We start from the raw sequence: 26833 nt of genomic DNA, 5'->3' as shown, positions 1-26833 counted from the left end.
GGGTATCGCTGTATTTCTGAATTATCATAATATCCCAAATTTCAAATCTATTTTAACAAACATCTAGGCCTCATTGCTTTGTGATTGCTTATTTTTAAAAAGGAAGCTATGTTGTTTTTTTTAGGAAGTTGAATTTAAGAAGAAACTTACCTCCAGTATTGTATGAACCAGGGGTGGGTTCTAAATTTTTTTATTACCGGTTCTGTGGGTGTGGCTTACTTTGTGGGCGTGGTTTGATGGTCATGTGACAAACAATTATTTAGGATTTAGCAGAGGTACTGGTCTACCAGGCTTTTACTGCTTGCAGAGTCGTACCAGTCTACCCATTTGTTTTTGGAGCGTTCCAGTCTACCTGTTTGTGTTTGGAGCACACCGGTCTACCCATTTGTTTTGGGAGTGCACTGGTCTACCACCACACTGCCTTTTACCGCTGATCAGCTGTAGGGCGGCCCTTTGAAGCGCGTGGTTTGATGGTCATGTGACAAACAATTATTTAGGATTTAGCAGAGGTACTGGTCTACCAGGCTTTTACTGCTTGCAGAGTCGTACCAGTCTACCCATTTGTTTTTGGAGCGTTCCAGTCTACTTGTTTGTTTTTGGAGCACACCGGTCTACCCATTTGTTTTGGGAGTGCACTGGTCTACCACCACACTGCCTTTTACCGCTGATCAGCTGTAGGGCGGCCCTTTGAAGCGTGTGGTTTGATGGTCATGTGACAAACAATTATTTAGGATTTAGCAGAGGTACTGGTCTACCAGGCTTTTACTGCTTGCAGAGTCGTACCAGTCTACCCATTTGTTTTTGGAGCGTTCCAGTCTACCTATTTGTTTTTGGAGCGTTCCAGTCTACCTGTTTGTTTTTGGAGCACACCGGTCTACCCATTTGTTTTGGGAGTGCACTGGTCTACCACCACACTGCCTTTTACCGCTGATCAGCTGTAGGGCAGCCCTTTGAAGCGCCGCGGCAAAAGTTTAAACAGTTTTTTGCCGCTTTGCCACCACCGAAAGCATTGGAAACCACTTTCAGGCAGCTTGGCCTCAATTGCCAATCTACCACTACCAAGCGGTTTACAAGGAGCGGATCGGTTCTAGCCGATCAGTTGGGAGGCTTCTTGGCTTCTCAATTTAAAGCTAAGGTGTCTTGTTTTTTTTCCTCTTCTTTGTCAAGTGAGCCCTGATTTTTTTCCTTCTAGCCGATGAATTGGGACTGGGAGGCAGCAAATAGATTGGGGGTGGGGCCAGGCAAAGGTATTTACCGGTTCTCCGAACTACTCAAAATTTCCACTACCAGTTTGCAAGAACTGGGGAGAACCAGTAGCAACCCACCACTGATATGAACCCTGTTTCCTCCTTGCCAGTAAAAATGTTAACTTTTTTAAACCCTTCATACTTTTCCTTTTGGACTTTTCCCTCCCTGGCCAGGCCATCAAGAAATTTGAAGAGGGCTGCTCAGCACAGCAAGCTTGGAAGCAGTTTCATCACATGTGCTACTGGGAACTGATGTGGTGCTTTGCCTACAAAGGAATGTGGAAGATGGCGTACTTCTACGCAGATCTGCTGAGCAAGGAGAACCGCTGGTCTAAGGTTAGAAAGGTGTACAGCAATTAAAGAGCAATCCAGGTGTATTTGAGCAAAATATTCAAACATTATACCAAATTATGGAAACTGAAAATCTCTTCCTAAAAAAAAAGGCAAAGTACATCAAAGTTATTGAAACCTTGGCAGTTTGTTGGCCCTTTCCTGTTGATTCCACCTTTAGTCACTCAGCACCAATTCTTCCAGTTTTGAAGCCTGGTATCAAAGTCAACTGTGTGTTCACACTTTCAGAAGTGATGTACCATAACCTTGGTGCTGAGGTCTCATACTCCCTTTATCTATTAAGAGGTAGCAACATGTGATCACGAATGGGGCTGTGGGGTCATAGTGCATGGCTCAAAACAACTGTTATAAAAAGAGAGAATGCACAAATTCTATGCTTGATTCATTGGATGGGAATTAAATATAAAACTGTCAATGTAACCACAGCATTATGACAGATGGTAAGATTATACTTTGAACATTATGTATGGTTACCATACCTTAAGGAGAATATTGTAAAAAAATTTTTTTTAAAGAGCAACCATAATATTTAGAGGATTAGATTAATTCTCTAGCAAGGGGAATATTTAGGATTTTTTACTTTGAAGTGGAAGTGGGTAAAAGTAAGCATGAAGAAAATTATTAAATTGCCTTGAGATAGAAAATATGGCAGATTTCCCCTATCCTACAATATCAGAAATTTGGATTACTCATTGAAGTGAAAAGAGACTCAGGGCTGAAAAAAGCTAGTATTTCATTATACAACATATTGTTAAATTATGCCAGGTGCTTCCATGAGATGTGGCAAATCCAATGACCATTAATTTAAATAGTTTTCAAATGGGGCTGAACAATTCATAAAATTCTGTATTATCTGTGATTATTCCTTGTTTACTACCTTGTATATCAGTCATCATATTTTAACAACTAATAGCTGCCTGGGGAGCTGTAATGGAAGAGGATGATTGTGCCTCTTTCCATGCTTATAGAGGACATAGGCAATGGCTTTGAAGGACAGGAGGAAGAGCTGCCACTCAGACAACAGTCAGATAAACAGGGTTTGAGCCCAGGCCAAGAAACTAATTTCAGTAAACGTCTCAGACACGTTCTTCCTAGTTCACATGAAGATAAAGAGAGGAAGGGGGAACTGCATTCAGACTTGCAACATTCCATTACTATGACTATTACAATAAAAATAGTCCATCTTCTTGGCATTGGTTTCTTAGCCTGGTCTATCTTGTAGAGATGACAATGCTGGCTGCTGGGAAAGAAGAATGCCAGATAAGATGGGCACAGGTTTTTATGTTGTTTTAATTCTTGGGAGCTGCCCAGAGTTTGGCATAAGATGGGCAGCTACATAAATGTTTTAAATGAGTAAATAAATAAATTGGCCCCTGTCAGAATCCTGTAATGTTCTACTTTGTTGCAGGCAATGTATGTATACATGAAAGCTGCCTTCCTTAGCATGCTTCCTGCTAATGAGCCACGGCCCTTTGGTGAAGCAGAGGTTGAACTTTTTAGGTAAGAGATTTTAAAAGTTGGGAGCAATTTAAGATGAATGTTCTAAAACATTGTTTCTCAGCCTCAGGAACTTTAAGATGTGTGGACTTCAACTCCCAAAATTCCCCAGGCAGATTTAAAGAATTTTCCCTTGTTCCAATGGTAAAACTGACTACAAATTCTCAAGGTTAGGAATCTGCAGAATTACAATGGATTTGCCACCGACATTTTTGCATAGTGAATGAATGAATTCCTTGTGAATGAATGTTGTCAAAAGGCAGAAGCACAATCGATGTCTTACTTAAAGGACTACATGTAAAGGACTGAAAACTGTGATTTAAAGTCTGATGTGACAGAACTGGATTAAACTCTTTCTAAACTTTCTTAGGATTTTTAATTTCCACATACCTGCCTTTGTGAAACTTCAGTAATTTCCATACTTTTACCCTACAGGCAGGTTTCCTCTTTCAAACAGAGAATTGCTGGGAAATCACCACCCACAGAGAAATTTGCCATTCGCAAAGCAAGGCGCTACAAATCGCGTGACCCTGTTCCCTTACCTGTGCCAGCCCTGGTAAGGATAGAAAGTTGATCTCTACTATTTCGCAGCACAGAGTCTCAAAGCAGGAGAAGGTTCCTTCACAGTTATGCTAAGCTGACAGTCTTTATATTTGATCCATGAACTGCAGGTCAAAAGTGAAATCTGGAATGGATGTTCTTCCTAAATTATCTGGCAAGCCTGTTTGCATACTGTATATATACACAACTGAGAAACACACTCTTGGGCACATTCTCCCATTCATATATATGTGTTTGTGTACGTACCATGTGTGTGTGTGTGTGTGCACGCGCACTTATTTCATGTACCAGATGCATATATACAAAAGTAATGGGGTTTTTTTTCATCTTTTTGCCTTGCAAAACTATAATATAACAAGAAACAAGATGCTAAGATCTATTGTGATTCTACTTAATTGAGAGTTGTCAGAGAAATGCCTGCCAACAATGGATATTCATGCTCCAAATGGCAGGATTTTTACAGAACAGAAACCAACTTATTACTCTTTCCCAGATAGCATTTTATCTATAGGTGAAGAACTAATCTCAGTAAAATTATAATATGTTTTTTTTAAAGAAGTAGAAAATTATAGGAATAAAGCACATTTGCCACACTAGATTGAGTTCTCTGCCTTTTGTATGCACAGAGCTTAATTTCAAACCCATATCTAAATTGTATAACTGCATCCTAAAAGATCTTCAGAATCAGTAAGGGAAAAAAAGCTCTACTTTAACACTAGTGCCTTGACTATCATGGAACCTGGATTTTTGGCTTAGAAGATAAAGAGATCTAGGTCACCTTAAAACTAATAACACATTTAAAAGAAGGAACTAGGTTTGTTTCCTGCTAAAAGCATCCATAACTGGCTGTGAATGTGCAGGGGAATGCAGTCACCATCTTTTGAAGGCAGTTAGTAGTTAAAATGGAAATTAGTAGGGGACTGTTGTGAGGCCTCGCTTGTGGATCCTCCACCAACTGATTCCTTCAAAATAAAATTAATAATCTTAAACAATCTGCAAGCAATGTGTAAGTATACACTATAGCTTGGCTCACATGTTGGGGAGCTCAGGAATGAAATTTTTGGTTCCCTAGTATGCCTTCAAATCAATGTTGACTCCTGTGACTATCTGGTCAAGTCCCTGCAATTTTCTTGGCAATATTTCTATTGCCTCCTTCCTAAGGCTGAAATAGAATGACTGGCCCAAGGTCACTTAGTTGGTTTCATATCTAAAGATAGAACTAGAACCCATAGTCTCCTGGTTTCTAGCCTGGTGCCTTCACTACTATGCCAAACTGGTTCTTCCCTGATGCAGAATGACAAAATATGCCCCCTCTATTTATAGCTGCTGCCACAATTCTAAGTAACAGAATAATAGAGCTAGAAGGGATCTTTGAGGTTTTCTAGTTGAACCCCCTGCTCAAGCAGGAGACCCCATACCACTCCAGACAAGTGGCTATCCAGGCTTTTCTTAAAAGTCTCCAGTGATGGAGCATCCACAATCTCTGAAGGCAAGATGTTCCACTGGTTAGTTCTACATTGTTCTGTTAGGAAATTTCTCCTTAGTTCTACATTGCTTCTCTCCTTGATTAATTTCCAACCATTGTTTCTTGTCTTGCCTTCTGCTGCTTTGGAAAATAGGATGAACCCCCTCTTCTTTGTGGCAGCTCCTCAAATATTGGAACACTGCTATCCATAGTCCTTTTGACCTAGTCGTTCTTTTCACTTCTTCTTCACTTTCTGTGTTGGTTTTATCTTTTTTTCAGGAAATGATGTACATGTGGAATGGATTTACAGTGCTGGGCAAGCAGCAAGAGTTGTTGGAAGGAACTTTAGACACTCTGATACAGGCTGAGAAGCAGCTACAAGAAGCACCAGGTAGCACGCTGGCTTCCTACACGTAGAGCAAAGTTGGTGTCAACAGACAGAAATTCCCCAGCTTAGCAACAGAGACATCATCAGGCTCCTTGACCCACCTCATCTTTCAATTTAAATACAGGAATCAGCAGGCTGCAAAACCATTGGCATAATCTTTATTTCCAAAAATGACTCTGGTTTACAGCCATGCTTTCTCAGAAAATAAGAAATGGTTAACAACCGAAACCCATGTTTAGGAAAAGAATCATTCTATAAGAAACACCTGGAATAAGTGATGGGTTATATTCTGATCAATAAGTGTTTTAAGTGGTTTTGTCCCTCTTTGTGACTTTTTTTTAATGAATAGGCAAATTCCCCTCCCCAGCATCCATTTCGCATGAGTGTCAAACATGATTTTAACATTTTAAATAAGTCTATCAACTCAAAAAGGAAATCATGCATATTAAAGTCTTGGGGATATTTTGGGAGAAATGGAGAATTAGATATATTAAATCAAGCAGCAGGGACAAAAGTCTACATTAAAGTCAGGGAGCTATTTTTCATAGCAACTCTCCCCTCCCTCAACTTTTTTTTTTCAGTTTTTTGGTAGAAACTGCCCACAGGCTTTGGGAATACTTTTTGTGAATCCCTGCCATCTAGAACCCCATCCTCTTTGCTGGGCATTCTTATTTACCCTAACACTAAATTATGGTGCTTTTGGTAAGAGTAGTTTAGCAAATACTTTGTCCCTGAAAATAAGGTTGAATTAGCTTGGGTGACTTTTGGTTAATCATTCTCTCAGATCAGCCTATTCCACTGGACTGCTGTAGGCAGTGGTGGGATTCAGCCAGTTTGGGAGAACCAGTTGTTAACTTTCTGAGCAGTTTGGCAAACTGTTTGTTGGAAGAAATCATTAGGGCAGAGAACTGGTTGTTAAATTACTTGAATTCCATCACTGGCTGTAGGGAAAAATTGGATTTTTCCTGCATTGTACAAAAGAATCAACTAGATAATGTTTATGGGCCCATCCAGCTCTATAATTCTGTTTTATGTATGAATCTAAAGTCTTGGAGGAAAAGTGGGATATTCATCTGATTTTTAAAAATAATAAACATCTCCTTGTACATTTTGGAAGGGGAATCTGTTTTTGTAGTTTAGCTCTTTGGCATCACAAACAAGCTGTTCTAGATGTGCAGGGAGATGTATGGGCTCCGTTTTTACCTGTACAAGCAGTGAGTAACCTGCCTGCTACGTGAATAATATGAATAGAAATATTGCCAATTAGCCTTTCTGCAAAGTAGAATATGCAGTAACTGCTTAGCCTGGTTAACTTTTCTTCTGCTCTTTCAATTTCTCTTCCCACAATTTCCTCAGCCAGTGAGTACCAGGTAGATGACCAGTGTCTCGTGTTACTTCTCAAAGGTCTAGTCTTCAAGCATTTGCACAGTTTGACGGAGGCCGAGGCGTGCTTCAGTGCTATCCATAGCAGGTACGATGCAGGTCTCTTTGATAAAAAAATAGAAAAATTGGGGGGGAAATTGGGGGTGGGGAGTGTGAGGCATTATTGACTGTTCTGGGAACTTAATTCCAACCTATCTGGAGGGCTGATATCAGGGAAAGCTGCACTACAGCAAACCTTAGAAAGCTTCCAGCCTTCTATCTGCTTACAGTGAGAAGAAGATCAAGTATGATCATTACTTGGTACCTAATGCACTATTGGAATTGAGTCTGCTGTATGTGGCACAAGGCCAAAATGAAGAGGCTGTGCAGTTGCTCCGGAGAGCCAAGTAAGTAAACACTCAGCATATCTCATAATATTTTTCCCTGGAAGATATAGTTACTTTGTAGCTTAACAGCATTTGAGACAGTTTTATAATCTCATGGAGAGAAGGGCCCAAAGGTGCTTGCTAGCTACCTAGTTACGTTTTCCTCTGTTCCCCAAGTTCTTAGTAAGTTTAAGTAGGACTAAGAACTAGCAAGTTCTCAGCTTAGTTACTTTGAGTCAAACCACTTGATTAGTAATTTAATAAGCAAGTGTGTATTTCCCAGTGTTGCTCATTGCATTTCTTTTTATTAGATTACATTCATCTGATCTAGACATTTATTTATTTAAACATTTACATAGCTGCCCATTTTTCAACCATCTCTGGGTAGACCCCAGTGGTGGGTTTCAAAATTTTTTACTACTGGTTCTGTGGGCGTGGCTTGGTGGGCATAGCAGGAGAAGGATACTGCAAAATCCCATTCCCTCCCAATCAGAGAATAGAGGGGGGCGGGGCCAGTCAGAATTTTTACTACTGGTTCTCCGAACTACTTAAACTTTTCGCTACTGGTTCGCTACAGAACTGGTCAGAACCTGCTGAAACCCACCTCTGGTAGACCCCAATCAAAAATGAAAAAAAAAAACGCATATAAAATTATTTTAAAAACTATAAACCAACCAATTAAAACATAAAATATTAGAAATTACAAACACCTGGCAGCCATATATGCTAATGTACCATCATCTAATCTTCTCCTGATCCTTGGGGGGAAAAGCCAGGTCTTCAAAGCCTTAGAGAAGGCTGAAAAAAATGGAGTCCTGCCAAATTTCAAAAGGCAAGTGTTCCATAGGACAGGGGCTGCCAGGGAAAAGGCACAATTCCTAGATCCCAACAGAGGACAACATTTGGGGAAGGAACTAGGAGTGTGTCCACTCTATCTGACCCGGTAGGATGCTTAGTTGTCCTTTGGACATCTACCTTAGGACACTTCTACAAAATATCAAATATTATCCTGTAAGATAATACCTGGATTCCTGAAATAGTTTTTGGTGTACAGAATACATACAGGTTTGATATAAGGGATATCACAATTGTTGAATGCTTTTCCCACCAGGAACAACTACAAAAATTATTCAATGGAGTCACGAACACTGTTCCGGATCCATGCTGTATTGTCCAAACTTAAGGCCAACCAGGAAGAAAATGATGCAGATGGAACCAGTCCTTCCTAAGGCAACAGGTTTCCTCACAAAGTGTTGTTAGGGGTGCTTGGACCAAAGAAAGAACTGCCAAAATATGAGGGCTTGGGATGCCGTCTACCTCCTGGGGTGGGCCTATTTGAAGGAGTGTATTGTAATTATACCACTGGGCTTCTGGCCTAGTGTTTGATGTCTTATGATGAGCACGGATGGGTCTTACCTAACTGGATTTCAGCTTCCAAAATCAGGGAGTAGCTATGAAAATGCTGCTTGCTAATTAATGAAGCTGACAGGAGCAGCCAATCTTCAATATTCCATGATATATTCTGTTAGAATCAACCCAAATGAGGGCTACATTTGTCCTATTTTCTGTTCTGTTCAATCTCATCATAACTTTGAAATAACATGGATGTTCCAGCCTCCTAATATTTTTTTAAAAAATTTCATGTGAAATCCTCACCCACTTTCTTTCTCAGTCTGTGCTCCTTAATCAGCAAGGCACATCAGATGGTCCTTCCTGTCACATTGGGAGTTAGCTTAATAGTGCAATTAATTTAGCAAAGACTTCCAGTTTTGGCTGGAAACATAATAGAACCTCAACTCTCTACAGTGGCCTTTCTCTTTTTCAAAAGAACAGAGAATGTTTTTTTTTAAACAAAACTTAATCAGCTCAATCTCTATTTAAGAACATTTCTAAATGTTGGAAAGTGATTTAAAATGTTTACAGCATTGGGGATGGGTGCAAACAATCTGACCAAAATCCCTTAAATCAGGAAGCGGTTTATATTGCAGAATGAAGAATAGTAACTGGACTTAGACATTTTCAAAACTACTTCCAGAATTCTGTTCACATCAATACTCGGCCCAGTATTTTCTTTGCTGATCAATTTGTCAAAAACAGTTGATGGATCTTATCAGTTTTCAATCTGATTATTGTATTAACAACTAAGATTGGTTCCACAGATTCACTGGGATATTGAAATATGGTTTTTTTCTTTTTTTAAAAGCAGTTTCAATGCCTTTGTTGGTTGTCTCATCCACCCAGGACACTTCTTGCCATACTATTACTCAGGACTTGCTTATTAGACATACAGTTAAGCCAATAAGCCGATGTGGTTTTTGTTGTACTTGTTTGCAGTCCTTATTTTAAAATTATATTTGGTGTAATTAGCATTAACAATGATGGAAAGGCAAAAAGGGGACATTTTGGCATCTCTTCTTTTATTGTGTGGTCAGGACATTTGAACATACTATCTTTCATTGTTTTTACTTGCTCTTCTGGCTTCCCTTACCTTTGTTGTTAGTATTCCTTTTCCTAAGAACAATTTTCATGGAATGAGTAAAGTCTATTATGTTAAGTGGTATTTAAATTGTCAGTTCTTGCTACAGTAGCACTTACATCTAGTAACAGAAACAGTTAACAGTTCATTTATTAGCCAAAATAGAATCAAATGACATTCTGAAGATAGGATGTGGGTTAATCCTACTGACCAATACATTTCATGTGTTCCTGAAACATTATAGCATAAGATTTGTCCCAAATGTGCTTTTCCAAAAAGCAACTGGCCTTTCTTGGTTTTTTTTTCCTGAACTACAGAATTGAAGAAGCTTCTTGGATGAGAAGCAAAATGTTTTCCAAAAACCAAGGAAGTCCAGTTGCCTTTTAGAAAAGCACCTTTGGGGAAACCCTGACTTGCATGATTACCTCCAAATACATTAAACATAAGATTTGTTTGCCCAATGTGGATCATATTAATTCTTGTCCAATCTAAGAGCAAACTTCAATTAGATAATGTTATATCACATAATGTGAGCATATTAACATAATTAGGCACAGAAAAGCACATTTGAAAATATGTAAATATAGAATTTGGCATATTCTTCAATGACTGAATATAAATGAAATCAATTCTACTTCTGTTGTGTTGTAGATTTATTGCTAAAACACTTATCTTTATTGTTACTTGAGTTATCCTTTGGTGTTGGTTCTTTGTCATGTTTCATCATTATGCTCCTAAAGGAATAATAAAAATAATAGAAGTATGAGTGCATGGGATCTTATAAACCACCTTGAAAACCAAGGTGACCCAGTGTTTAGAATGCTAGACAAATAGCAGTAAGACCCAGGTTCTAGGCCCCGCTTAGGCACAGAAACTAGCTGGATGATCTTGAGTCAATGACTCTCAGTTCTGGGATATTTTAACTGGAAAGTTAAAATATTCTAGAAGGCAGCAATGACCAATCACTTCTGTAATGTTGCCAAGAAAACTGCATGGACCTGTCCATGAAGTTGCCAGGAGTAAATATTATTTCAAAGATCATCCAGTCCAGGGGTTGGATCTAGTCCTGGAATCCTCTAAATTGCTCTGACAAGTGACAATCCAATCCTCATTTGAAAACTTCCAGCAAGGGAGAATTAAGCACTGCTTAATAGCGCTGGGCATCGTGAAATTACTTCTAATATTCAGCCTTTTCTTTTTAATTTACTGACTCTTGTCTTGCTCTCACCTTCATCAGAGAACACATTGACCCACTCTTGCACAACAGCTTTTTGGATTGGTTGATTATTATATCATTTTTCTCCTTTGTGAACAAAACATGCCCAGGCATTGCATGAAGTGCTTGGTTTACAGATCCGTTAACATCTTGATAGCTTTTGTCTAACCTTAAACCAACATCTCAAAGTGGATCCTCAAAACAGGACACAATACCCCAAGTGGTCTGGCCAGCAGAGACTACAATGAAATGATTACGTCCTGTGATCTGGATGCTTCTATTAATGTAGCTGAAGATTGCATTTGCCCTTTTAGATGCTGTCTCACATTGCTTACTCAGGTTCAGTTGATGACACAGTAGTATATCTAATTATCCCTGTCATTATTCCTGTACCCTTTTCTATATGAATTTTCCTACTCCCATACAAGGCGGTGTATTTGTCATTGCCCAATATCACTCTGCTGGCATTGTCCCACACACAAACCTGTCACGGTCAGTTTCATCCTAATCCATGTTTCTCAACCTTGGTGTCTTTAAGATGTCCAGATATCTTAAAGTAGCTAAGATTGCTATGAAGTATTAGCCATTCCTTCCAGCTTGTTTCATCTGCAAATCTGATTACCTTTTTCAGTCCATCCTGTAGGTTGAGGTTGAATAGCACCAGCCAAAGATGAGCCCAGTTAATCCTTATCTTCAGGATGATGCAGCCATTTACATATACAGTATTTTTACAGACATCTCAATCCAATTGTCACGAGGAACAGGGAATTCAGACCTAATTTACTGCAAGCTGATTACAAATTACTGTAAATTACTACTTTCCATGATATAATAGTAAGAAGCTATGACAATACACCATGTAAGAAAACAGAGGCACACAAAATACTGCTTCCATCAAAATAAGAAATAGCAAAATAAAGCATGTGAAAATTCATAGCTCAAAAATATTTTTGAATTATAATTTGAAAAATGAATATAATTTAGTAATGAGAAGAATCTTGGTTCTAGTACTGATTAATCTTAAATACATTTGCTTCATGCTTAACGAAAGCTATGAGTTAAGCTATGTATTCACTACCTTTCATTTGTAATATTTCCTTTAAAACAAAGGATTATTTATAAATACACAAAACAAGCTTCCTCTAAATAATTGTTCATATGCATTGTATCAATAGTTCTTCCAAAGGAAATAGCAACAGTAGGTTGGAGAATATATGTCATTTAGATTTGAACTAGTATCACCATCAGTTTCCCAAAATCCTGTAGAAAATAAGGACCCCAAGAGACCTTTAAATGATTCTGCAGGTATGTGCCATTTTGAGGACCTAATTAATCACAAAAGAAAAAAACAAACCTTTTATTTAAAATATTGTTAGATGGCAAGAACTTTGATCTACTTTGAATAGTTTCTCTTTGGTTCCCTACTTTTAATACACTCATTAGGAGCACTATCAAAATAAAAGCTGTTCCGAGATTGAATGAGTTTGCGCTAGTTTTACCACTAGAGGGAACCAGAGTATTAAATTACAGGTACTGATACAAATCTTTTTCAATCTGCCACTGTGTACCTGGACTAAAAATCTTCTCAGCTAACCAGTTTGTAGTGAAGGCAGCCTACCATCTTGCTTTTTACACAATGCCACACTAAGCATCAGCCTCTCCTTCAGCTACAGTGTGCATAGGGGGGTTAAGGCTGAATGGGTTATGTATACAGTGTTTTCAAAATTCCTCTGCTCAGGCACAGCTATTTAGTGCAAAAAGTGTTCAGTGGATAACCCCCCCCCTTTTTTTTTTCAGTTTTGGTGGATTGTCCCTTTCATAATTATTGTAAGGAAAAATTTAAAACCGATGAACATCTGTAAAAGATGGAGGCATCAAGCCAAAATAATTGTTTTGCTTGGATGCAGCAAATCCATCTTATTTGATGGGCTCAATTATCCCAGCTGTATAGAATGCTGCAGGAAGCGTAATGGCATTCAATCCAGATTCTCAACATGAATTCAGCCAAATAAAGGTATAATGCTGAAAGGTTGGTATAGAATTGTGAATGGAGCAAATATGCCAAAATTCAGAGCAGACTTTCATAGAACAAGTCCATGTCTATTTACGTACATCCTTAGTGTGAATCCTACACACACTGAGAAGAGTGAACTTGATCAAGGAATGGGAAAAATATCAAGTTTATTGCTTGGCCCATTCATCTGATATTTTTGTCGCCATATACAACTATAGTAGATTCAATACTTTACATTCTTTTACCTTTAACAAGAGGCTGAAGGAATAATGTCAGAGACATTCCTCCTTTGTGGCTATTACTGATGACAATGTTTCAAGTTAAATTTAGTAATGTTACCATTAGGAAATGTACCAAACAACATCCAGCCAAAATTCTAGGCAATAATCATTTAGGGTGGTGCTATGGCTCAGTGATTAAGACACTGGGTTTCTCAGCTGGAAAGCCAACAGCCCAGTTTTGACACCTGAGCATTGTGGAGGCGGCTCCCATCCTTGCCCTAGCTCCTGCCAAGCTAGCAGTTCGAAAGCATACAAATGTGAGAAAATAGGTACCACTTTGGTAGGATGGTTATGTCATGCTGCCCACATGACCACAGAAATGTCTTTGGACAGCGCAGGCTCAATGACCTTGAAATGGAGATGAGTGCCAGCCCCTATAGTCAGTGGACTCCATTATCTTTACACAACCTGACTTATTTTTAGATGCCTAATGTGTGTGTGTGTGTGTGTGTGTGTGTGTGTGTGTATTTAACCACATCCTGCCATTTGATTAAAAGTAAATATTTTTTTACTTAAAACTCCAGCTATATTTATTCAACAAATTGAATATGGCAATCAGCTCAGTAGTTCCCAAACTTTGCAGTCTGACTTGGTGGGGGCTGGTGGGGGTGGTAGGGGTAGGGGGGAACCAGGCTGCACAAGCAGTGTGCTGGCATGCACACATGCAGCTCCACTCACACAAGAGAGAAAAGAAGCCTTTGGAGCACTGTTTCCTTCAGGCTTCTCCATGCCAAAAGCTTTTGCAAAGGGACAGAAGGCTTGAAACAGCACGAGACTGCTCTCCCGAAGCTTCGCAAAAGCTTTTGGCGCAGAGAATAGAAGCCTGTGGGAGCGCAGTCTCATGCTCCTTCAGACTCATGGAGGCTGCCCGATATTTGAAAAGCAGATCGGGTGCCCTGCGCAGGCAGCCTTGGTGAGTCAAAAAAGCTGAGCAGGGCATGTTCGTCCCACTCAGCTTCTGCTCCCACTGTTCCACTTTTGGAGCATTGGGAGTAAGCGGCTTCACAGCCCTGTTTTGAATAGGCAATGGCCCAATAGTGGCCCGAGGGTTGGGGACCCCTGAGCTACATGGTGCAAACAGAACTTGCTTTTTTGAGAGAGAAGAGAAATTCAGAGAATGCATTTGCTATTAAAAAATCTATTGTTGAAGTTCCAAATGGTCACGGCAGAGCAGAGAAAGGACTTTAGATTGTTCTATACAGTGAAGCATTCCACATTCCATAAGAATTCTAAGTTGGCCTTTAATGCATGATGAGAAGTGCAGTAAATTGATTGGGCCTCTGAGAATTACATGTCACAATCTGTAGGCAGATTTATTTCAAAGACTGATAATACAGTATTTTAGGTATCCTTTTGTTCAGCCATCTCCTCCTTGTTATCTGGAGTTGAGGAAAGAATTTTGCTTTCCATTGCTTTTTTGGCCAGAATCCCCCTCATACGTTTTTTCTCCTCCTTCTGCTCCATCCGTTTAATCTTCTCTCTTTCTAACACCATCTCTTGGAATTCAGCACTGTGATGATCCAGGTGATAGCCATATTGTTCCCGGGCCTCAGCCAGTAACAACCGCCGTCGTTCTTTTTCTTGTTGTTCTTTGAGCTTGCGTTTCTCTTTTTCCTTCTGCCAGTTTTCTATCATCTGTGGCATTTTGGCCATTTTGGCAGCAATTGCCTCCTCTCTATAAAGCAAAAGACAAAACTATGAAACAAAACATTATACAGCTCTAGACATAGAAAGTATGTTTTCAATTTATTTTCAGCATTTTCACTTTAATGGGTGAATAGGTTCATACTAAATAGTTATTCTAACACCCAAGTCTATTATAGCTTTACAATTTAAAATATTCATTTTGGATAGTGTTCATAGAGATACCATGACACTGATCTAAAATATTGAGAGGTGCTCAATTTAACCTGTTAAACCAGCAATTTACAAATTGCATTTTATGCCACTTGAGTCCTCAAAGTAGTGTAAAAAAATCCCAAAGTTACAATCAGTGGAAACTTCACATAAATGCCATTTTACCTGCCATCTAACATGAGCATGTTACTCAAATTGCAAATGTGCTCCTTAAAAGAGCCTGCAATTTCATATAGAATATCATATTTCTCTACAGCAGTATTTTTCAACTTTAAGATGTGTGAATTTCAACTCCCAGAAGTCCCTAGCCAGCTGGGATTTAAAATCTACACTTCTTGTTTGTCAAGGTTGAGAAACACTGCTCTACAAAAAAAGTCATCTATCAATACTACTTTCATTTTGTCTAGATTACTATACCATGCCCTGATTCATTTGGCACTTCCACCACTTCATGAGAGGGAAGAATAAAAACTCAGACAGCACCTGAGAAGAAGTTGCCTAAGCAAACCAATCCTCCAGCATGTTGCTCTGGATCTGATCTACCAGACAAGAGCAGCAACACTAAACCATAGCATGGCAATCTCAGTTTTGCTTAGTTTTTATTAATACAAAGATTGTTTGCTCTAAATTTTATCAGGTGTTTTGCTTCAAACTCATGGTACACCAAATAATGCCTCTGAGGACAGCTCTACCAGCATCCTTCAAATACTGTTGAAATTACCCAGAGTAAAAACATCTACAAAGCAAACTACATTTAAACATGCAAAATGAAAAAACCAAAACAAAAGGATTTCTGTTGGTGCAGAAATAATTGCCCAAAAGATGGACACTGAACAAATGCTTATGGATGCTGCTCTGCTGTGGGAGATCTGCTAATCCACCCTTTGCAACTCACAAATCCTTATCCCCACACCAAGAGTATCAGAGGTATATAATTTTCATTTCGTGTTGCTGCAGGAGGCCTTCCTCTGTTTAGTCCCATTATTCTGCAACAACCTCTCTGATGGGGTTTCGGAACCAAGGATGTGCAATTGGGCCTCAAGTAAGGCCAACTCAAGGGCCATTCCCTTGTGGCATGGTTTGTTGGCTCAGTGGCAAATGGGCCCCTGGAACCAAGCATTTGGTTTGTTGGCTCAGTGGCAAATGGGCCCCTGGAACCAAGCATTTTACACAGCTCCTTTGATGAGACCAGCGTTTCTTAAAGTGTGGCTCCAGAGCCTGGGAGGTTCCTGAAGATCTTCTCAGGGGTCCGCGAAATCAAAATTATTTGCCAGCCTATGTTGAAATACAACCCTTGAAAGCAAAAGATCTTTTGAGGTCCTCCCGAAGCAAAAGGTTTAAGAAATCCTGGATTGGATTTATGTGAAGAACAGTCCTTCCCTTCTGAAACGACCCAGCAAAGCCCGAAGGCTGAAATTGCATCGCTGGAGAGGCTTCCCCGCGTGGCTGCCCTCGGGTCTCGCGAAAGCGGCCACCCGCAACCTCCCTCCTTCTGCCTCCCTCACTTCTGTCGCTGCTTGGCTTCGGCCTCGCTCTCCTTGGCATCCAGCGACTGCTGCATCTCTTTCAAGGACGGGTACCAGGCTCTCTCCTCAGCTTCCATTTCCTGCAGCTTCTCCAGCGACGGCCACAACCGGGTCGGGTCCACCCCGGAGGCTTTCCCGTGCCGCCCAAACAGCTTGGCCTCATATTCGGGCGTCAGTTGCCAGGCCGGAGTACAGGGATCGGCAGGGTCCGCCCGATAGATTCCCTTCAGTTGTAACTTAAGCGGCTTGGCGTTATATAGCCGGACGCCACCCAGCAGCAGCCGACTTCCGCGGGCCGCCATGTTGCAACGCGCTTAGCAGGTGACCGGAACTATAGAGGGCGCCATCTTGGAATTAGCTCCCCCCTCTCGTGGGCGGGGCCATCTTGGATGCCAGCGCATGGCGGCCGCCATTTTGAAGTTTATTCCTCGCCGCGGGCGCCTCCATCTTTGGAACTTTCCGAACGGTCATGGAGGTTTGCTGTGTGGCGGTGAAGGTATTTCGTCATAGAAACAGCGAAGCCCTGACACAAAGTTGAGCTTGATTCCGATGTCATATTTTTTATCTTTGCATTATGTTTCTAAAAGTTGCAATGCATCTTTACGCAAGTGCTTTACGACACAACGTGGCTTCGTTAAATCGAAATTAGGATTTGGAAGGCTTCAGAGGAGCGATGCATCTTAACGAGATTTGTTTATGTGAGGATTTGCACAGCGCTAATTTTTTTCTGGAATCTCCTGCTAAGGTTCCTCAATTGCAGCGCCACTGCAGTCCGAGAAACAGGCTTTTTGTCTGAGAAACTAATTCGTGTGAGAGGCAAATGACATGGGTTTTGTAATTTGTTAAGTAACATAGTTACTTTGTATTTTAATTTGATTTATTTTCTCTCTTGTAACATTTTGCATTTTCTTTGTTGTGTTAAACTATAGAGAGAGAAACGTGGGGCTGGGGGGGTGTGTTCTCCTTTGTCAGAGAGAGATCCCATTTTATGAGGGTACCCTAATAAACTCCTTTTAAATAATCTTCCGCCTCAGTTGCTTATTGGGAAGGTAAACTGAGGCAGAACCTAGGGCCAGATTTGGCTTTCAATGTGAAATATTTGGGTATCCTATTACGGCTACTCTATCCTTAGCTGCAACTTGGAGTAATGCGGGTACCTCGGCCTCTGGGGAGAGCTGGCGCGTAATGTATTCCGCCACTATGAAAAAAATCTAATGTCTTGAAATTGACCAGATGAGGGTGGGTTTTTTTTGTTTTTAGCAAATAGGATGGGGCAGCAAATCTGTTGTAGACGTTTTTTTCCTCAGACTTTCCTTGTTTTCAATCCTCTTTTCCCTTAATGTCCCTAAAGTTACAAGTGGTTCCATTTTATTGCAAGTTATCAAAAGCAATTTTAACATCATCATGGGGATTTAACAATTTAATGTTAATGCAGATCTGTGGATTACAAGCAGGATGCCATAGAAATGAAGGCCTTGGGTGGACAATGAAATACAGTATAAATACAGTGAAATACAGTATACAGTGAAATACAATAAAATACAGTACAATAATAGAAAGTGGATCATGATAATAGTTTCTTTAAATATTTTTTAAATACTTCCCACATATAATGGAATATATATAATTGTATATAAACCCATCCATGTATAAATAAATCCTCAAATTATTAAGCAAAATACTATGAAAAGTGCATGTCGGCTAATTGCATTTTTATGGTATTTTGGTTAAAAATTTGAGAGTCATCCACAGATGAGTTTTATATACAAGTATATACAGTACATTTATAGGAGGATACTACAGTGAAAAATATCTAATGGCATGGACAGTAGCATAGACTATTTTCTGACATCTCCAGTATTTTTACGTCAAACAATAATCTCTCTGATAATGATCATCTCTATTAATGAAATGTATTATTTAATCCTCCATCAGAAATCTTATCCTTTATCAATCACCTGGAAAAGGCTGGGAGAATAAAGTAAAAAAAAACCCCACCTTTTAATTAAAAGAAAAATTAAAAAATAATTTGTGTCACAAATTGCATCATTCCATTTGTTAATGAGTGCTCAGTCACAATCAAAGACCATGACTTCCATACATTAACTTCGTGTATCCAAGATACTACTGTATGATTAAAACCTTATTCCGGAACTGCATGATGAAGTATATTTCTATAAGTCTGACTATGAATGTACACTTCTAGGACAAAAGTAATCAATAGTTTCAGGATATATCAGAAATAATATTTCGGTAGTAGTACTGAGCATCCTACATCTTACTGGACTAAAAGAAAAAGTAACATTAAGTGAAAAAACAGGAGGTCCATTGGGAGAAATTTGATGAAATCTTTAAATCAACAGTATTCTGACACATTGTGTCCCGTTTCTTAAAAACTTCCTTCCCTGTCTTCTGACTTAGTCAGAGAAATGGACTGGTTTAAAACTCAATTTAGCAACAACTGAGGTTCCAGTTGTAAATTAAATTTTTATCCAGAAAATTGAATGAATTGGAATCTAGTGCCCTCAAGGTTACCTAAATAGTGCAAATGGTGTGGAACTATTCAGGAGATCCTGAGGGCACAGATAAACCTCCAAGTGGCCTCAATGACTCTCAGAAATGAGTTCTAACAACCAGATGATTGCAAGAAATATAAATCCTTCCATTGTCCACCGTTCAGTCGGAACTGAAGAAGCTTCTTGGATGAGAAGTGAAACGTCTTCAAGGAAAAACAAAGTCTAATTGTCTTCGGGATTACAGGTTAAATCTATTCTGCATTCACAATTATCACCTGCATTTTTGTTAAGCATTTTTTCTTTTCCCTCATCTAAATCATTTATGAAAATGTTGAAGAGAACAGTTCACTTAGAACAATATCCTGAGGTGTGTGCCTCCTCTCTCCCACCCTCTATGCACACCTAGATGCATTAAGGGCCAGTGGATATGACTGTTACAATCAACTGCAAACCTGCCCATTAACAGAATCCATTCCTCATTGTTCTCTTTTATCAAGTAAGTGGTCAAATTTATTAAATGCCTCCACTGAAATCTAGGTATACTACATGCATCTAATAGAAGTTCCTTGGTCTTCTAGTCACTTGTCAAAAAAAAAGTGTCTAGTATAAACTTTTTTATCTTCCAGTAATTCCTGTTCCTTTCTAAGTGCTTAGAACCCACTTTTTTCTTTTCCTTTTATTAAATATTTGAAAAAACATTCTTATAAAAATAATAGCAGAAAAAAGTAAAAAAAAGGACAGAAAAACTTTTTAAAAAGCATGGGTGCAGGTGGGAGCGCCGGAAATCAAAAGAGCAGTTACCTGGTATACATGCCCAGGCCGGGAAGCTGAACTTCCAGTTTCCAGCATGCATATGCGCGCCAGTCACCTGGTCTTCCAGTTTCTGGCGCGCATGTGTGTGAAGACCAGCTGGTATGTGCGCATGCATGCGCTGAAACAGGAAGCTCAGCTTCTTGGCGCCTGCCTGTTTGCCAGGGAGCTGCTCTTCTGGTTTCCTGTGTTTCCACGCGCGCAAATACCAGCTGGCCAGTGCACATGCACACCGGAACCTGGAAGAGCAATGGCTGACGGCTGGCGTTCCTGGAGTGATGGTTTTCTGTGCCATAGGTTTGCCATCACAGATCTATTTGGTGGGGGTTTTTTTGTTTTTGTTTTGTTTTGCTGTCTATGGCATTGGATACCATCCTGTTTTCCATAAATTTTTCCACATTGTCATTACTCACATTTTTCATCTCTTCTTTAAAAAATACATTTACAGGTGCAGAGATTATTGCTGGCAGATTAGTTATAATTTTTTTGTCCCAATTCTTCAAAAACCTTTGAATTGCCATACTTTTATCTGTCATTTTATAAATTTCGCTTTTCCTTTTCCTGCCTGGAACTTGAATCCCCTCTAGTGGCATAATTCTATATTCAAAAAGTCTCAGTTTCTTTGTTGCTTTGTTTTCAACTTTCAGCCAGTAATGTCTTTCCTGATAGACTAAACAATTTATGTTCCTGTGGAACAATTATTTTCTTTACTCAATTCTTCAAAAATCTTAGCAAAAGTCCTAATATTCCAAATACATGATCTGTTTACAACTTTCTTTTGAACAAATTCTTACTTAGTTTTTTGTCATTTGTTTCTTATTTTTTAAGTTCTTTACCAGTTGGTTTTTCTTTTATTTTGGGATAATGTTTTACTTATCAGGTAGTTTTTCAAATCAGTTTGGCATTTTAGAAACATTCTTGATCAAGTCAGTTTCTAGTTATTAGCATAAGGCAATATAATAAGACTTATCAGTCAGAATAAATCATTAATAAGGTAGGCCTAATAGGGAAGGAGTTGCACAATGTATATTTTTATGGCTAAAAAAGGTCATTTTACGACAGCAAAATGGTAGAGAATAAACTCCTATGTGTAAATAAAGCAAATTGGGAATTGACATTAAAAATCAAGTTGAAAGAAATGTAAACACATACATGCAAAATTAAATTTGAATTTGCAAATAAGTAACTTCCTTATTTCTGTGGTGGCTCAGTGGGTAAGACACTGAGCTTGTCGATCAGGTCGGCAGTTCAGCGGTTCAAATCCCTAGCGTCGCGTAACGGAGTGAGCTGATACTTTTCCAATCTTCTGCCAACCTGGCAGTTCGAAAGCAGGTAAAAAAATGCAAGTAGAAAAATAGGGACCACCTTTGGTGGGAAGATACAGTACTCCGTGTGTCTTCGGCATTTAGTCATGCCGGCCACATGACCACGGAGATTTCTTCAGACAGCGCTGGCTCCTTGGCTTAGAAATGGAGATGAGCACCCCCTTTAGAGCCGGAAACGACTAGCACCCATGTGCGGGGGAACCTTTACCTTTAATAATGATCTGGCCTAATTATTGTGTTTCCAACTGGAATATGAATTGTCCATTTTGACAATCAGCAGTTGTGGAAAATAAAGAGGGTGACTTTTATGGAGAGAGGAAGATTTGTTACCAGGGTAATATGTAGATAAACATTGCTTAAACTCAGATGAGAGGAAAGGTTACAAGAACATCTCGGACAGGCACATGCCGCCCTTCCCATGATACATAAAAGAGGAAAGGGGAAATGTGCAGACCTAAGATTCTGTACTATGGTAAATCTGAATCAAAGTAGTTTTAGGTCCACACAGCATCTGTTTTTTGGTCTCGTCTACCTGTAAGGCTGACAGCAATGAAACAATATATACAGCAAGATGTTCTGTATTTGTCTTCTCTAAGTATAATATTAACAGTAAATTGAATATTTTATCGTCCATTGATATTCCCATTGTAGTATATAAATTGTTCTGTTTGGATTTTGCATCCATTCAATCATACGGTTTTTAACTTATTTGGATTCTAAATCATACTTCAGTAACAGCTTGTGGATAAGGCTGATGTTCTGAATTTTGTATTATTATAACTTTTTTCCCTCAAAATTTGCTTAAACCCAAGTATTAAGTTTTAGTTTTGTAATCTCTTTTTAACTAAGCTGCTTATTTCAGAGATTTTATTTCAGAGATTTCATCTTTGTTTTAATCCTTAACAATAAAATATATAAACTTAGTCTTGCAGGCTATATGAATTGTTATTTTTCCATTGATCAAATTTTTTGTACACTATAAAAATAGATGTTTAATATTGAAGCAAGGAATGATAATTTGGTTTTAATCTTTTTCTATATTTTTCTCATATTTATAGTATGCTGTTTATAAATGATTAATCTGTTATAGATTATCCTCTTTTTATCAAAGGTACTTACACCAACTTTCTGAGAGTCTTGTTCTATCCACATTTTCTAGCAATTTTTTTTGTTATTTCAATGAATCTAGCCGTCCAATCACAATTCTAATATAGTCCTAATCCAAGTTAAACAGATGGCTTAATAATATAGTAAATATAGTTGTTGTAATAATAATAATAATGGCTTATATTTTCTATAAAGTTCATGATGTTTTTAGATTATAGAACATAAGAAACAACCATCCTTACTGGACTTTAAATAAAGCTTACTTGGTTAACACAGTAGGAATCACTGTCTCATCTATAAAAAGTAGGTATTTAGATCTATGTTTCTTAACCTTGGCAGCTTTAAGCACCGTGGACGTCAACTCCCAGAATTCCCCAGCCAGCATTCCACAAAGGGCAGCTTAAGCTTTTCTTATTTATGACCTGGGGATGAGATGAAATCAAGTCATGGAGACCAAACTAAAAGAGAAGTGCCAGAACATGTTTGTCCTGTGGTTGGAGGCAAGAAACCCCATCACTGTTTGGAGGTTGTTCAGTCACTGAAGTGAATATTGTGAAACTAATCTAGAGTTTTGCTTATTTCAGGCCTTGCAGTACTTCTCTTGAACCTAGTGCTGAATACTATAGAACTCACACTTCCCACCAACTTCAGTACTGCCCATCGTCATTTTTATTGCAATCCGTTTTCTTTGCTTTGTCATTCACCATCCTTGTCTCTGTCTTTCCTTCAGCTGCCAGCCATTGGCAGTAGCTTCACATCAGCCAGAATTTGCAGTCTAAAAAGCAGCATTTCCCTAGTAGCATTCGCCAACTTTAAACTGCCTTTTACTTAATTGTTTAGCTGGCATCTCCTTTCCTGTTCCCCAAAGAGGGAGTGAGATAGGAAAGCTTAAAAGCCTTGCTAATAACCTGCGGTCCCCTGGGGAATTGCTGGCGAGGGAGGAAAAAGGAGGGCAAATGGCTTTTCTTTACTTCTTCACCATTACCAGCTCACATCATCCTCTCCACTCTTCCCATCTCAACACCCCCAAAGTCAGCCCAGCCAGTCTAATTTAAGGGAATCCAACTTTCCTTTAAAAAAAAAAGCTAATTAAATGCTTCAGTTCAGCTGAACAAATTAGTCAATGGCGAGAACACAACTGGCTAGGATTTCCTCTCCCACACCTCATTGTCTCATCTCTTGATTTTCCTCTTTTCTCTGTAAGCCTATTAGTTTGTCGTTAATATTTCTCTTTGGAGACAACACCCTTCACTTTCTTCAGTGTCTTCATGATTTCTATCACCAGAGAACAAGTAATGAACTGAAGGATGTATTCCTTTACAGCTTAACTTAGCCCTCTTTGCCTAGTGAGAGATTCCTACCCACTCTGGATCCCTGACCCCACCATATAACATTTAGCATCACACCCGGCCCATTCTTCAGGACAGGAATCCAATGAGAATTTCCCCCAAAGCCTCTGCCTGAACCAATGTGGTTAAAAGGAATTCACTTGCCACTTTTTAGCTCTTAGTAATTTCATTTGGCAAAATAGGGCCAAAAATCTAAAAACAACTACTTGGCTTGAGGTAAATCAGTCAGTTAGCCAACTTCTTGTACCTGGTGTTCTGCTTCCATCCAACTTTATTTGAAAATATCTCAACTGGTGCCATGATGCAGTACTGAAGTACTGACAGTGAATGATGGAAGACAAGAATGATAACAAGTTTTATCTCCCTTTATTCAGGGAGTAGATCAGAATTCTGTATAATTTTAGTGCCCTGGTCCTTGTCTGGAATGTTTTTAAGATGAAAACATATGAATAAAGTGAATAAGGCTTAGAAATGTATGTTTAGCACCTTTATGTGGGGCCCGTTAAGAGCTTTCCATGCATCATCCCAATGATAGAGATGGTCCTCACTTAATGACTCATCACTTGGTGTCTGTTTGAAGTTACAATGAACACCCCCAAAAGTTACTTATAACCCATTTCCAGAGTTCCAATGGCTCCCCCCCCCCCCGTTATATTACTGCATTTTGGGTGCTTGGCTCATCTTTATGGCTGGTGGTAATGTTGCACAGTCACATGAACCACAATTTACAATGTTGAACTGAATTGAACTGAATTGAACTGAATATTTGGCCAAGTGTGATTAGACACACAAGGAATTTGTGTCTGGTATAGAGGCTTTCAGTGTACATGCAAAGCAACAGAATAATAATATCAAAAGATGGTGAGTAAAGAAGATAATAAGGATAATTAATACACACTACATGTGTAAGCATACATAGACATTAGGCAGCAGCACTGGGAGAATTAGGTGTTCAGCAGAGTGATGGCACAAGGGAATAAACTCTGTCTATGGTAGTTGTTTTGGTATATAATGCCCTATAGTGTCATCCTGAAGGAAGGAATTGATAGTTTATATCCAGGATGTGAGGGATCTGCAAATATCTTCTCAGCACTCCTAATATATATATATATATTTATTATTGCGATTTATATATATATATTTGCTGGTTTCCAACCAAAAATGCCTGTAGGAATATATGAATTCGGTTAATTTGCTTAACAAACAAAACAAGATATAAAGTTAGATCCGGTCACATGGGTGCCTGAACTTACAAACATCATGACTTATAGAAATTCAGGGCTCCCAGTTCAGACTTCCCCAGTTCTTAAGCTCAGATAATTAAAGGAAGGCTGGACCAAGGTGTGTGCTATATGAAGGAATAAGACAGCCTTTATGTTATGTTGCCATTTGTAATAGATGTAGAGGTTACAGAGTCATTTATAGTTGCTTGCAGAGGGTTTTTTCTCCCTCCCTTTTTAATTAAGGGACTTCTTTCTCTCTCCTAATTCTTGCTTTATATGTTATATTCAGAGGCTTTGGCAAGGCTGAAGCTGAGTGGGAGCTGCTAATTCTGCCAGGTGGAGAACAGACCCAGGCATGACAGATGGTTAAGTCTGGCATCTTAGCCTGGCCATTTGGTAATATTGCTGTTTTTGGGCTGTGCTACATGCACACATACACGGCGTTGTCCTCATGTCCTCCAGCCATGCAGAAGAACACCATCTTCTCAACCTATCCAGCTGCTGCTATCTAGACATACTGAGGTCCTCCCAAGAGATGGAGGGAAAAGGAGCATTACTTTTCTGAAGAGGGGCAGCTCCAAAAAATGTGTCAATCCACACCCAGAATGCCTGCTTTGGAAGTAGTTTGGTAGGACCTGAATTGACTTGCATCCTGGAGATGGGCAAAACTGTTACATCCATAGCAAGGGGGCAGGTTACTGTCTGCCCCAAATCTATGGTAGAAAGACTCCCCCCTGCAGGAGAATGATCATCTTCACCTGTCTCTTTTAAATTCAGTCTGTCAAGTTGTTTTGTATAACTTGGACATCTGACAGATGCCTCTGCCAACAGAAATGGGACCAGTGGAAATGGACTCTTCCACCTGTTTTTGTATCTCACCAGCAAAATTATGGAAAGGAAATAGATTTTGAGCAAGAGAAAGCAGGACTGATTTAGACAAATTTGCACCAGTGCGCACACACACTTTCTCCACCTCACCCACCCCTGGCAGACATACATGCTGAAGGTCAGAGCTACCTGACCTACAGTGGATTATGGTGTCAGGGTCAAGGTGAGCCACATCCTTGGTGTTTGAGTGAGAGTTGCAAGGAAAGTGCAACCAGTAAGGACATTTTCCCATGAAAGTCCCCATTGAAACAAATAGGCTTTTGAGAAGCAGCACTGCACACCAGGGTCAGTTCTTGTGCCGCCTCCTATGCTGTCCTTAACAGCATCCAAAATAGCTGCATTTTCCTTTTTTCATGCAGGATACATCTGTGAGAACAGATGGTGAGATCCTTGACAGAAGGAGCTTTGGGCCATCCATCCAATAATTTAAAGTTTTCTTCCCCAACCTGGAGACTTCCAGATGCATGGAGACTGCAATGATATCCAGCAGGCTTTGAGAAAACTGATAGGAAAGACCGATAGTACAGTCCAGGATAGAGTGGTATGTGTTCTTCCACATAGTAAATTGTACTTGGCAGCAGGAGGACAGATTTCCTTCCTTCCACTTGACCTGCCACTAAGCAGCTACTTTATTTTCATGCTTTACTTGAAGGAAATCTCTAGTCTGGGTCTACCCAGGCTAATTGACTGATGCCACCAAGTTCAGAGAGCATCTGGTGGTCCTCCATAAAGAGTAGCTTGAGAATGGACACAGAGATCCCACTGAGAGGATTTATTTTCTAAGCCTGCAGCTCAGTCATGGATAGAAAGCAGCCAGCTGTTTATTTTCGGAGTCCAGTTTACTAGCCGGACTGAAAATAGGGAGAGAGGTTTTCTGACCTGTGTACACCTAGGAAAAACATTCAGCTGAAAAATCCTTAATCACATCAAAGCGAACTGAGCTTGTGGAGTCCATTAAGACTTGACCCCCTCCCCCCACTGAACTGTA

The 26833-nt window shown here is 39.5% G+C and overlaps 2 protein-coding genes across 5 annotated transcripts in view; one reads left to right on the top strand and one right to left on the bottom strand.

Moving 5' to 3' along the window:
- LOC117675628 (tetratricopeptide repeat protein 39A-like) overlaps positions 1-10367 on the top strand; it is a 43375-nt gene extending 33008 nt beyond the window's left edge. For 2 of the 4 annotated variants that reach the window (XM_034434487.3, XM_034434485.3), the window contains 7 exons: positions 1422-1583; positions 3007-3098; positions 3531-3651; positions 5401-5512; positions 6866-6980; positions 7162-7278; positions 8369-10367. In XM_034434487.3, coding sequence (XP_034290378.1) covers positions 1422-1583; positions 3007-3098; positions 3531-3651; positions 5401-5512; positions 6866-6980; positions 7162-7278; positions 8369-8486 — 837 coding nt within the window. In that variant the 3' untranslated portion in view covers positions 8487-10367. Of the gene's footprint in view, positions 1-1421; positions 1584-3006; positions 3099-3530; positions 3652-5400; positions 5513-6865; positions 6981-7161; positions 7279-8368 lie in introns of those variants that run through there. The other 2 variants (XM_087888562.1, XM_034434488.3) reach the window with 2 other exon arrangements.
- A 2746-nt stretch (positions 10368-13113) lies between these two features.
- Positions 13114-18649, bottom strand: GADD45GIP1 (GADD45G interacting protein 1). The gene is made up of 2 exons (XM_034434489.3): positions 16607-18649; positions 13114-14919 (listed from the first exon to the last, which is right to left on the bottom strand). The coding sequence occupies exons 1-2, from the start codon at positions 16927-16929 to the stop codon at positions 14586-14588; spliced, it is 657 nt and encodes a 218-aa protein (XP_034290380.1). The 5' UTR covers positions 16930-18649; the 3' UTR covers positions 13114-14585.
- Between the last annotated feature and the right edge of the window lie 8184 nt (positions 18650-26833).

The sequence above is a fragment of the Pantherophis guttatus genome, chromosome 2, assembly GCF_059756535.1.
Source record: "Pantherophis guttatus breed Tessera chromosome 2, ASM5975653v1, whole genome shotgun sequence".
NCBI classification, from domain to species: domain Eukaryota; kingdom Metazoa; phylum Chordata; class Lepidosauria; order Squamata; family Colubridae; genus Pantherophis; species Pantherophis guttatus.
Note: the sequence above shows the minus strand (reverse complement) of the source record. Positions and strands in the feature narration are given on the sequence as shown.